The 12,648-nt window shown below is 36.5% G+C and overlaps 4 protein-coding genes across 5 annotated transcripts in view; 3 read left to right on the top strand and 1 right to left on the bottom strand.

Annotated features, from left to right (window-relative positions):
- Positions 1-1,884, top strand: part of LOC113236289 (DNA polymerase subunit gamma-1, mitochondrial) — a 103,580-nt gene extending 101,696 nt beyond the window's left edge. The window contains exon 16 of the mRNA XM_026472301.1: positions 1,871-1,884. Within this exon, the coding sequence (XP_026328086.1) occupies positions 1,871-1,884 (14 nt within the window). The remainder of the gene's footprint in view (positions 1-1,870) is intronic.
- Positions 1,885-1,911: 27 nt separating this feature from the next.
- On the bottom strand, positions 1,912-9,171 carry LOC113236288 (DNA polymerase subunit gamma-1, mitochondrial-like). Its single transcript, XM_026472300.1, has 6 exons — positions 9,098-9,171; positions 7,610-7,805; positions 6,427-6,581; positions 4,328-4,527; positions 2,065-2,213; positions 1,912-1,920 (listed from the first exon to the last, which is right to left on the bottom strand). Exons 1-6 carry the CDS (start codon positions 9,169-9,171, stop codon positions 1,912-1,914), a joined length of 783 nt encoding a protein of 260 aa, XP_026328085.1.
- Positions 9,172-9,696: 525 nt separating this feature from the next.
- LOC113236316 (AP-1 complex subunit mu-1) lies at positions 9,697-11,318 on the top strand. The gene is made up of 2 exons (XM_026472329.1): positions 9,697-9,775; positions 9,934-11,318. Exon 2 carries the CDS (start codon positions 9,941-9,943, stop codon positions 11,207-11,209), a length of 1,269 nt encoding a protein of 422 aa, XP_026328114.1. The 5' UTR covers positions 9,697-9,775; positions 9,934-9,940; the 3' UTR covers positions 11,210-11,318.
- Positions 11,319-12,294: 976 nt separating this feature from the next.
- LOC113236313 (peptidyl-prolyl cis-trans isomerase D) overlaps positions 12,295-12,648 on the top strand; it is a 15,563-nt gene continuing 15,209 nt past the window's right edge. For both annotated transcript variants that reach the window (XM_026472324.1, XM_026472323.1), the window contains exon 1: positions 12,295-12,522. In XM_026472324.1, the coding sequence (XP_026328109.1) occupies positions 12,444-12,522 (79 nt within the window). In that variant the 5' untranslated portion in view covers positions 12,295-12,443. The remainder of the gene's footprint in view (positions 12,523-12,648) is intronic.

Below are 12,648 nucleotides of genomic sequence, written 5' to 3'. Positions count from 1 at the left end.
TTGTGATTTTTGGAATTAATAATAACATGGATAAATATACTATAAATTGTAGCTCTGAAATAGACCCAAATTCCGACTTATGTCTAACTGGCGCTGATTAATAGCCTGGAAGCATTTTATATAACGTTAATGGCCGTGGATAGGTATAACATGTCAGTTTTTTCTTGTAATATTATTTTGCTGGTGAAGGTACATGGGACTTGTCAACTTATGTACCACGATGAGACGGGCGCAGTGGCAGTGCCCCTCAGATCTTTTCGATTTAAAGCTCTGAGTGGCACTACAACTGTTATGGACAGGTGTGTCGCTTACCACCAGGCGCACAACTTGTTCATCCCGTCACTTGGTATTATAAAAAATAAAAAACAAATTTAAATATTGGTCTTGAGCTAAAATTATTTTCTGAATTTTGACAAATATTAGTGTCATTCATTAGGCAGTGTGTGTCACAAACTAATGTATAAGTTCCGTTGTAAGAACAAGTACGTGGCTAAAATGCTAACCGCGAAAAGTCAATAAAAAGAAAAACATAACCCTTCCCATTTGGTACTCTTCGCGACATCTGGTGTACCAATAGGTACTAAATACCCGATTACGCATTCTTGTTCGGAAACTTGATTGTTTAAAAAAACAAATATACGCGATTTAGACCCGAAAAAATTGTATCGAAACTGAATACTTTTCCAATTGTTATAAATTATAAATATTTATATATTAATTGTTATATAAAGTTTTGACCGCATTATTTTATGCATGTAGCGTGTAGGAATGCTGTGTCTTAAAAGCTTTATGTATTTTTTACGGAAACAGACGCATGCTTGACCCCAGTCAAGTCAAAGTCAAATAATCTTTTTCACTTCTCATGCTCTTAAAGTTTGTATTTATGCTGGGTGTAGGCTGCATAAAATAAGATTTTATGCTCTAGTGCATAAAAAAAAACATCACATTAAATATGTTTAATTGTTGTAATTTTACATTCAATTTTAATTAAATAATCGTTACCGACCTGAGTCACGTGCAGAAAAAAAAAGTAGTACAATTGGCGGAAAGTTCTTATTTTTTCTTGTCAATAGTTGTGTTATCGTTTATTTGTAATATTGCTGTTTAATTTCCTCGCAATCGAAATAAAAAGCAGAGTGTATAACTCGTTCATAAAACCCATTTTACCCTCGACTTAATTATCCACCCTCGCCTGCGGCTCGCGTGGATATACTCGTCTCGGGTAAAATGACGCGTTTTATGCACTCGTCGTACCTGTTGTTGTAATCTACTATATTTCATTGGTAAGCTCTATATTTTCTTGCGACCGACCTCTAGGTCGCTGTTGTAAATAAACATTTGCACACATTTATATTTTTTCAATACTTATTTCAAACATTTTATATCAAGACAACCTGCAACAACTAAACCGGTCACTACCACAGATTTTTGTCATGTTAAGCGATGGTATTACCAACGATGGTACAGGTTTGACTAAAAAATTATTATAAAATTCTTAGCATGTCATGGATAAACGTACATATTCAATTAGTTTGACAAACCCCAGGTCCTTGAAAAAGAAGTCCGTTATCTACCCAGGATGCTGCGAGAGGCCATTGAAATTAAAAAACATCCTAATTTCAACAGAGAAGATGGTTTCTCCGTACCACCAGTTTGTACCTCATGTGAAAATCCCAAACAGACATAAGACTGCAGTACTAGTTAATATGTTTTAATTTATTCCAATTTCCATTAATAACTAATAATTTAATTTAATAAAATTTGATATTTAAAAAAACTGTAAAACATATGTAGCGTAAATTGGAATGTTCTTTGGAAAATTTAAAGATAAGGTAGTTAATTAATACTTTACAAAAGGTATTACCATTAGACATGACTGGTTGATGACTTTACCAGCTCACTTAACCATGATCATGGGACCTGCAAAAGGGTCCGAAATGTTGGTTTAAAAAACAAATGTAGGAGATTTAAATCCAATAGTTTCATTGCCTAAAAAAAATATTATCATTCTGAATAGGCAAAATTATAGATTTAAATATTTTAATTGTCATTTGTTATACTTACCTCAGAAAGGCTGTTCAGTGAGCTAATTTCCATCCATTCGTCATCAGTAGGGTGCGGCTCTTTCTCCTTCGCCTTGAGGACAGTGCGCTGGTAGCTGGTTACACCACTCACGCACGTGTGCATCGACATGGTGTCCATGAAGCGGACTCCTTCACGGAAATAATAATAATAATAATCTATTAGTCATTTACGTATTGTATTTGATAGCCTCGGCTATTTCATAATACATTTTTTTTATTCTAGATTTATAGAATAATTACACAAACATATGTATTTCTAAATAGACGCTGCAAGTGTACCTACTTCGCGTGCCCAATGTTTTGCCGCTGCTACGTTTCATTTTACTATATTAATATTTCACGGCTTCGTATAATCAATAAATACTTGAAAAGTCCGCGTCTTCGATTTAATCAATCGCTTTAGGGCCGTAGGTTTCCAATAACTAAATAGCGCTTGTGACGTCATCGTTAGCGTTATCAATAGCGTTTTCATACAGATCGCGGTACTTGTGATATCTATTTAGACATTATGACTGTGAATAATTAGCTGTCGATTTGAATTCAGTGTAGTCGATAACAGTAAAATGGTAACACTGACGCGTCGAATACGTAACAGAAATAGAGACGAAATGTCATTTAATTTGTTTGAAAACTATTGCCCCAAATCATTACGGTGACAACTGCGCTCCGATTGGCCAGCCCGAATTCGAAACAATTGACGGGTGTCATCAATTGTTTCACTTCAAATCGGCCAGTTTAACTTGAGCTTCCCTACAAGGGACCAAAATTGAAAAATTACATATTTAATATTTAATTACCGATGAAATTTGATTCCGTTTGTTTTGTAATTAAATGTTTTGCTGTTTTTCCCATACCCCGAATTGAACAGATCTTTGTTACAATAAATACAAAAGATTTTTGGAATATACGGAGACGTACACACAGCTCAGTTGTTGGCGCTGCTGTACTATTTCAGCTTTCTAATTTGTGATTTCAGTGCAAACGAAAGTTAATGTTTAAAAGTGATATAAGGCCCTTTTGCCTGATGAGTGGCAATCCAGGCCCTTATTTCGTCTCTATTTGTGGTTATATACTCTATGCACTGACGGCACTGCTCGAGGGGGATTTGACTGTTCATGTAGTCGGGCGATTTTTTATTGAAAATATATGTTTGATAACATATTGCACATCATGGGTAAAATATTATTGTAAAATGTATACGAAGCGAGGGAGGGTGAAGAAAGACGTCCGAGTCTCTAAATGCAATTTCGGCCTTTATTCACACAGGTGTAACGTCGACATAAAAAACGTAACCGCCCTTATCCACGATGTCAGCCCACCGTCTCTCGAGGTGGAACGGTAGCCGGCGATCGATGATAAGGAACGACGATACCATGAGCTTTCAGTCAAGTATACCAACAGGTGGAAGTACTGACAGTGCAGCTTTTATGGTAATTTAGTGGACCCTTCGATAGCGAATTCTATTTTGATCCCATCGTCATCTAGCGGCAAGGCGAAGTTACTGAATTGTTTCGTGTTCAAATATCTGTTAGATTGTGGTTACTTTATAATATTCAATAAAATAAATATTAAAATTAATATAGCGACATTTCTCGTCAGCCTCCGGTAGCGGTTAAGGTACTTAGCTGGGTGGAGAAACTTTAAGTTTCTAACAGGTGGCGCTGATGGCAGAAAAAGCCTATTAACCCGATACAAAGATCTGCAATAAGTATATAGAGAAATTTGTAAGAGTTGCTGTCATGGCCTGTAGCTCTGTCGGTGAGAGAGGTGCCCCGGTGTGGCAATAGACGCTGATTCGAGTCCAGTTAAATCGAAGGAACTTTTCTCTGTATTGTTCGATCTCTGTATCATCATCAGGATGGATGAATAGGATGAAAGGTCGGAATAATAGATAGGGAAAATAATGGCTAGATACAGTAGCAGTAGAGCTCCTTGTGGAAGAATTCCTCGAAGGAAGTACTGCCACGTTACCTATTTCAACAAGCAGTAATGTATCGTATGTATGTTTTGATTTTGAAGCGTAATGGTGCATGTGGAATTACAGGCACTTTAACTTGTCAACTTATGTCTCAGGGTGCAATGGCAGTGCACCTCAGATCTTTGCGATTTAAAGCTCTGACACTGCAACTAATATAGACAGGCGTGTCACTTATCACCGGGTGAGCAAAATTGGTATAATAAAAAGAAGGTGTGAAAAAACTTATTAAATTGTTATGAAATGTTAAAAAGTTTCTATATCTTACCAGTTTTATTCAGCCAATACTGTTCTTTGATTTTAGCTCTATCATATGAAACATTGTGGCCCACCACAACTCGCGGTCTATCGAGATCACCACACGGTTCCATGCCATCTGTCTCTAATGGTATTAAGTTTTCGTAGTTCACATGATCATATTGTTTATGGCCCTCGCCTTTTGACAGGGGCTCGCTGACCCAACCGTACCTGATAGAATAAAATATTCTTTCTAATTTGTGTATCAATATGAGGAATTTTGTTTCATAACAACAGAGACATGCGAAAAAAAAAATGATTGTAAATAGATTTTGGCGTTATTTTGCAGAATTCCATGTTAATAAAAATGGAAGTAAGTTGGTTTAAATTGCAGAGTAGCAAAATTTAATTTACTTCCATTTTTTTTGTACTGGCACTATTTATTTGTTACATCTGTTATAGCTAACGTGACCAGTATTATATACCCTCAGTGCGGGACGCCTGTAAATTTATTTATTTATTTTTTAAATAAACACATGTTACGAAAGATTTAATGATATAAAATAATTTTAAAAAGAACTAATCTTGTGAAGTGCAAGGGCTGGATGCATCGAGTATATAACCAGAAAAAGAGACGAAATAAGGGCCACCTACCGCTGGCAACTCATCAGGCAAATGGGCCTTATAACACTTTTAAATATCAACTCCCGTTTGCGCTGAAATCACAAATTAGAAAGCTGAAATAATACAACACCAACAACTTACCTGTGTGTACATATCTGTATATTCCAAAAACATTCTGTATTTATTGTAGTAAACATTGACCTGCGTAGTAAAGATAATATCTCTAACAATAGGGTCTATTTCATTCGGTGGTGTGAGAAAAACAGCAAAACATTTAATTACAAAACAACGGAATCACATTTCATCGGTAATTAAATATGCAATTTTTCAATTTTCATCCATTATAGCAAAGTTCTAGTTAAACTGGTCGATTTGAAGTGAAACAATTGACGACACCCGTCAATTGCTTCGAAATCGGGCTGACCTATCGGAGCGTAGTTGTCACCGTAATGATTTGGCAGAATAGTTTTCAAAGAAATTAAATGACATTTCGTATCCGTTTCTGGTTATATACTCGATAGCAGGATGTATATATTCTTCGCTTTCGCGCAATTTTATTATATTTATTGTCATCTTGTCAAAGCTGGACATTTTTAAGTAATTTGGGGGCAGCGGGACACGAAGCTCAAAAGCGGGACAGTCCCGCTCAAAGCGAGACATATGATCACGTTAGTTATATCATGTTTTAAGCTTTACTTATACTGAAACTTAAGCCCAATACAAAGGTCCACAACAAGCACATAAAAAAGTTCGTTAGATCTAGTGGTTTGATCCGTAGCTCAATTGGCAGAGCGGTAGCCACGTTAAGGCAACAGACACTGGTTCGAGTCCAGTTGGATTGTAGGAATCTTTATTTGTGTACGCTCGTCCTACGCATAAATCACAATAACAAATTAGTGGAGTATTTTTACAAAACATAGATATCATGGTATGATAGTAAGAACATCACTATCAATAACTGCCTACGTGGACGAACGGTTACCATGCTGGACTGCTACGCAGAGGTCGCAGGTTCGCTTCCTGGGCCGGGCCGGGAGAAATATTTGTGTGGCCTACATTTATTTCTCTCGTGAGTTTGGATGTAATTTGAGGTTGCCTATGTGTGTGTCAATGGCACCTGCGATACAGGGTTATCCTAGTGCAGGGCTATGAGTGTGCGCGCTATTATTATTATTTAATAAAATATATTTTATTATAATATAATATTTGGTACCAAACAAGTGGCATATTAGTATGCCACATACGTTATTTATTGAAATCTGATTTGTCACTTCCCTAAAATTTTACGTTTAGAATTACGTCATTTTCATGCAGGTTGCCGTCGCCGCGCTTGCTAACAATTGGTTAGGCGGTTCTTAGCTCAGTTCGTGGCCACAATACTATCGCATCGTACATGATTATAGGCCATAATACTGTTGCATATAGCTGTAAGGTAATTTTTAGGGTAATGCACCCACTGTGACATTGCGTTGGACAAGATGGTGCCGTTATGGGCTGGTAACGTACCAAGCGTCATTTGAAGCAGCACAGGCCAATGTGGGCCGCTTGCCAGCAGACATAAGCACCTCCACATCGAAGATAACCGCATCATCTGGAGGACATGCAACGGACTGCGATTTATTGCCAGTGTACTTCCTCCAACCGGCTGCTTTAGACCATTTCTGTAAAAAAAATATATTAATTTAAAATAAATACAAAAAAATAAAACGACGAAATGATTAGTAAAAAATTTAAGGGAAATAAACGTTTATAATGGTATTTGAAATTTTACGCAACATTTAAATTAATTTTAATCACATACCTATATGTTTCTAGGATGTGAAAAATATTAAAACTTTGTATGTTCATATATTAATAAGGAAATAAATTTTCATTTTTAAATCATTTTTAACCATGGTTTTGGTGTCATCATTTAAGTTTAAATATGACATTTCTTGGTGCACTCGGTATCCCGAAATCTAAATTAATGCGTAGTTTGCTTTACCGATTCAGACTAATTATTCAAATTAACGCTGTCAAATAAGGAATAATAGCCAAAGGCACGCGCTCTCGTGTGCAAGTTAGGCGCCGCACAAACGTGTGTCTTCTGTTGGATACAAACAACCGGCAACTACTAGCGAATATTTTATTTTCATACAAATTGCTGTTGCGGCAACCGGCGACTATGTCGATTACATATCAATTATATGAAAATATAATTGATGAATATTCCCTAGTTGCCGGTTGCTTGTATTCAACACGTTTGTGCGACACCTTACCGACACGCGGCGAATCCGACAGGCCGTCACTCGTCACTCTTCCCACCACGGGACGTGGGAAGAAGCTTCGAAGCAACATAAAAACCTATTATACAAACCACTTTGATGCAATCTATGGTCCACCATTATGCATTATGAGCATTTGACGAGTAGGTTCCAGGTCCGATTTCTGTGGGACTCATTCGAAACCATTTTTTCAGATGTTAATTGCAAACATTTGTTTTTTTTTTTCAAACAAACCAATGTTTCGGGATCTAGGTGCCATGGTCAAGGTTCACGTCTAAATTAGTTCTGGTCTGGGTGTTCTACAAAGTGCCTCAAAGCGAATTCCGTTGCTCTAGTAATTATGCTACTGAGAATTTTCTAGTTTGAGACCATACCTGGTGTGGTTTTTCTGGCACATTATTGTTAAAATCCAATGTTATAATTACCTTTGGCAAAGGAGGTAGTGAACATTCAGCCAGTTTTTTCAATAATTTTCTATATGGTGCACTTTGTAACTCTCCTATATTATAGAAATGTTCCTCTATATCTTTCCCTTCCAACTTTGGCAGTTTCAGTTCGACATCTGGTAATAGGCTGAATGATTTAAAATCTATACCATGTTTTAAGAGATTATCTTGGCACCTGAAAAGGTAAAACATGCAAAGTTATTTTTTTGTAACAATAATATAACAATAACTTATAGTTAACTTAAAAAGACTTCATCGCCATTGACCTACCAACAAATGGACATTGGGTCTAACATCAAACCGTCTCGTCAAACCGACGAGGCTGCTGCGATTCCTGGACGAGCTTGGGTGTCAAGAGTAGGACCCTGCACCAACCACACACAAAATAGGCTCCTTGACGTCGAGTTGCGGACACCAGCCCGTTACACCAAGTACCAAGTATACCTGTGAGTGTTCGTCCAGGGAAGTACTGCCACTTTAGCTATTTCTGCCACCAAGCAGTAACATCAGCATTACTGTGTTCCGATTTTGAAAGGTAAGAGTGCTGGTGAAATTACAGGCACATGGGATTTGTTAACTAGTGTCACAAAGTGATGGGCGCAGTGGCATTGCCCGTCAAATCTTTGTGATTTAAAGCTGTGAGTGGCACTGCAACTGTTATGTACAAGCGTGTAGGTTATCATCACGTGCATGACTTGTTTGTCCTGTCACTTTTCTTATAATTAAAAAAAACTTGGAAATAAGTCAAATTATGAGTGCCGTAGGTAAACCAAATAAATTAAAGAAAAAATCAACACGTAATTCATTTGACTTGGTAAGGTGTTCGCAAATCAATGTCTGGGTGCTTACTGTGCATATGGTATGTACGAGATTCTATACACGCTACACAAGTACCTTATTTAATTTCAGCATGCCCTGGGTCTACTGAATACTTCGAGGAGGGATATGCATGGCCGTTTAATGTCTTATTGTTATTGTAAGCTTTTGACGATCACACGCAAAATAGACACCACAGACACCAGCTCATCACACCATACCATACAAAGCTTTTAACGTAGACAATACAGCCTTAGAAGGAAATCCTGGTCACTTGTGTAATATCAAAGTGTGGACAGGCATGGGTATAGCTGAGTTATTCTGCCTCATAACAAATAGCTTGTGGCGCTAAATACCCATGTTCCTGCAGATGTGTCTCCCAACTAATAGTTGGTGATACTAACTGAATACTTAAAAATTCTTACTCAAAGGACTTTATACGCAATTACGCCGACTAACTTGTCTCAAAATAGGAACCTATGTTATGAATACCAAAGTAATTAGGCGCCTTGTCGTCGAGTTGCGGACACCAGCCCGTTACACCAAGTACCAAGTACCAAGTACCAAAGTAATTACAACTCCGGGTGTATTAATTATCCACACACTAGAACAATTAATTTATTGTCTTAATTCAAATTTTACATATCATACCTTTTTATGAGTTTTGCGTCAACAGGAGGGCTTGAAGACTTAAATAATTGCTCGAATATATTTTTTGAAATCATCTGAATATTTACTTCATTTACCCTGAACTCTTTTGATACATTTTCCGGTTGTTTTTCTAAAACTTGCTCATCGGGTATGTCAACTTCGTTTTCACTGCGGTTATTTCGAATTATTGTAACTTCACTAAATGGAAATACATCATAGTACGATCTATAGTAAATTTGATGTAGTTTAAAAGCATTTCTGATGAATAATTTATCTTTTGTTAGATTCATTTTCTAACAAAAACAAACTTCCCTCGCGCCATATGACTCTATTTTTTTTTTTCTTCTTTCCATAAAGGAAAAGGCCCGTATGAGTCTATTAATTTATGACAGCTACTGTAGAGTTTAGAAATTAGGTATGTTTAAAAGAAAAAAAATCTTTTAATTTAATACTTACGTCCATGCCTAGTACTACATTGAAAACGGCTGTTCATGCATTTTGCAGATGCCGTTGCCGTGATGCGTATTTTTTGTCTATGATTTACAAAATTGAAGACGAGTCTCTGTCTGTGTTATTAATATGTCAAATTGACAACTTGGCAGTTGCATTGCGTCATTTCCACACGTATTTGCTGTTGAAAAAAATGTTAATTTTTCTGTAAAAAGCCTTTCTATCTACGTAAGTAAAACAAAAACTTGCCCCTTTCTTCGTGGGCTTATTTATAAATACTGTTGTCGCTAACGTTTGAGGATTTCAGCATTGAACATACTATGCCCAAATAACACGACAAAACTGGTTTCTGGCTGTGATATTGATGTGAAATATGTTCTTTACAGTTTCAACATGTCTTCGTCAGCGATTTATATCCTGGATGTGAAGGGTAAGGTGCTCATTTCCAGGAATTACCGAGGCGATGTTGACATGGGAGTCATAGACAAATTCATGCCCTTGCTGATGGAAAAGGAAGAGGAAGGTATGCTCACGCCCTTACTGCAAACCAGCGAGTGTACTTTCGCATACATCAAGACCAATAATTTGTACATAGTGTCAACTACAAAGAAGAATGCAAATATTGCCCTTGTCTTTGTATTTTTATACAAAATTGTTGAAGTCATGACTGAATACTTTAAAGAGCTTGAAGAGGAGAGTATTCGCGACAATTTCGTTGTAATATACGAGTTGCTAGATGAACTGTTGGATTTTGGTTATCCTCAGACCACAGATAGTAAGATTTTACAAGAGTACATAACACAAGAGGGACATAAATTAGAGATGCAACCTAGGATCCCCATGGCAGTCACCAATGCCGTGTCATGGCGATCTGAAGGCATTAAGTATCGAAAGAATGAAGTTTTCCTGGATGTTATTGAGTCAGTTAATTTGTTGGCTAATTCAAATGGCAATGTTCTGAGTAGTGAAATTGTTGGTGCAATTAAAATGAGAGTTTATTTGTCAGGAATGCCAGAATTGCGACTTGGATTGAATGACAAAGTTCTGTTTGAAAGCACAGGGAGAGGGAAGTCGAAGTCCGTTGAGCTGGAAGATGTAAAGTTCCATCAATGTGTCAGATTGTCCAGATTTGAAAATGACAGGACAATCTCTTTCATCCCACCTGATGGCGAGTTTGAACTTATGTCTTACAGGCTGAACACACATGTGAAACCCTTGATCTGGATTGAGTCCGTGATTGAACGCCATGCACACTCCAGAGTGGAGTATATGATCAAGGCAAAGTCACAATTCAAACGACGTTCCACTGCCAACAATGTTGAGATTATCATTCCAGTCCCAGCTGATGCAGATTCACCCAAGTTTAAGACTACTATTGGTAGTGTAAAATACACTCCAGAACAGAATGCTATCACCTGGTCAATCAAATCGTTTCCAGGAGGCAAGGAGTACTTAATGAGAGCTCATTTTGGCCTGCCATCAGTTGAATGCGAGGATCTTGATGGAAAACCTCCAATCCAGGTGAAATTTGAAATCCCATATTTCACTACATCTGGCATACAAGTCAGATACTTAAAGATTATTGAAAAGAGTGGTTACCAAGCCCTTCCTTGGGTTAGGTACATCACCCAAAATGGAGACTATCAATTAAGAACTAACTAAAATTACTATAAGAAAATTTGTTATTAACTTACTACATTCCCCTTAATTATAAGTATGCACTTTTTGGTTATCGTTTGCTAATATGTCATTATAGGTGTGATTATGAAAAAAGTATTATGTATGTAATTATTTGACACAGTAATAAATATTTTAGTCAGAACATAATCTGTCTTTGCTTGTAAGGCATTCCGGAGCATGTTCACGTCTTAAAACGTGAGGTTATGTGAAAATATGTTTTTTAGTGAATAATCAATCACAAAAGGAAGCACTATCGAAGACATTGATGGAATCCAAGAAAGAAATTACTCTGTCTTGGCTGTATGGCGCATTAGTGCCTTTGGCTTTTCCAAAATATAAAAAAAACAACAATACAAAAAAAAGTGTAATCATAATCTATGGTATTCGACTTTATGGATGTTAATGTTTTCTTTGAATCGATTTTTTTTATCGTAATGGATCATATGCATCTAGGGGTCTACTCCCGTTCCACGTCCGAAACAATTACTGTCAAAACTTAATACTCCACCAAATCAAAAGACGATGTCAAGTACGAAGCTTAATTTGCATCATGCGTCTTTTAATTTGTACGAGTATTACTAATTTGACAGTATGTTTCAGACGGAGAACGAGAGTAGAACACCTGAATATTACATGCTTTTGAATTGATCTCATAAATATCGTTTCACATTTAGTTTTCGAAAAAAAAAAAATGATAGTCTTTTCGGCTTCTATCGGTTACGACTTTGATTTAAAGTAATATTAATTAATCATAACCAGTGAGAAAAGACGTTACGATGACATAGAAGTAGTGACATTCACCAAACACACTAGACTTTATTGTACTTACATATCTAGATGTTGCTAAAGTACTTTTCTTACTGACCAATATATAATAGGATTAACCTTACAATTCAATCGAGGGTCAGAGTTAGATTTGCTTAAAAATTGCGAATCGATACAAAAATCACTGGATCGTATACATTACACATGAATCGATCTTCATGAAAATCGAATCTTAATATTCTTAATGTGCATCCTTATTTCGTTTTACGATGCTTGCTAATAGTCTGTGGATGCTTGGCTGTGATGCTTAGAAAGGACGAGTTGAATTTCTAAGTTTTTATTTAGTATTTAGTGCAATAGAAAGTGCTTAAATGATATTAATCGAATTATTTATTGTACATTTTAGGAATAGCGTAATTAAGCTTTAATAAAACATTCCACATAAAAATTTATGAATGCAATGCCGGATCCCATACTCCAACAAAGGAACCCTGTAGTTTATTTGGACATTTCAATTGACGGAGAACACGGTAAGCAGCATTATTAAATCTTGATATACTTTTAGTTTTTATTTATGCTTAATTGTTTTCGGAACTCGTGTAGGTAAAGATTTTTGAAATTTTAATGAAGTGCCGAATAAAATGATTGGTTTTTGA

The sequence above is a fragment of the Hyposmocoma kahamanoa genome, unplaced genomic scaffold (assembly GCF_003589595.1).
Source record: "Hyposmocoma kahamanoa isolate Upper Pololo Valley unplaced genomic scaffold, ASM358959v1 91, whole genome shotgun sequence".
NCBI classification, from domain to species: Eukaryota; Metazoa; Arthropoda; class Insecta; order Lepidoptera; family Cosmopterigidae; genus Hyposmocoma; species Hyposmocoma kahamanoa.
Note: the sequence above shows the minus strand (reverse complement) of the source record. Positions and strands in the feature narration are given on the sequence as shown.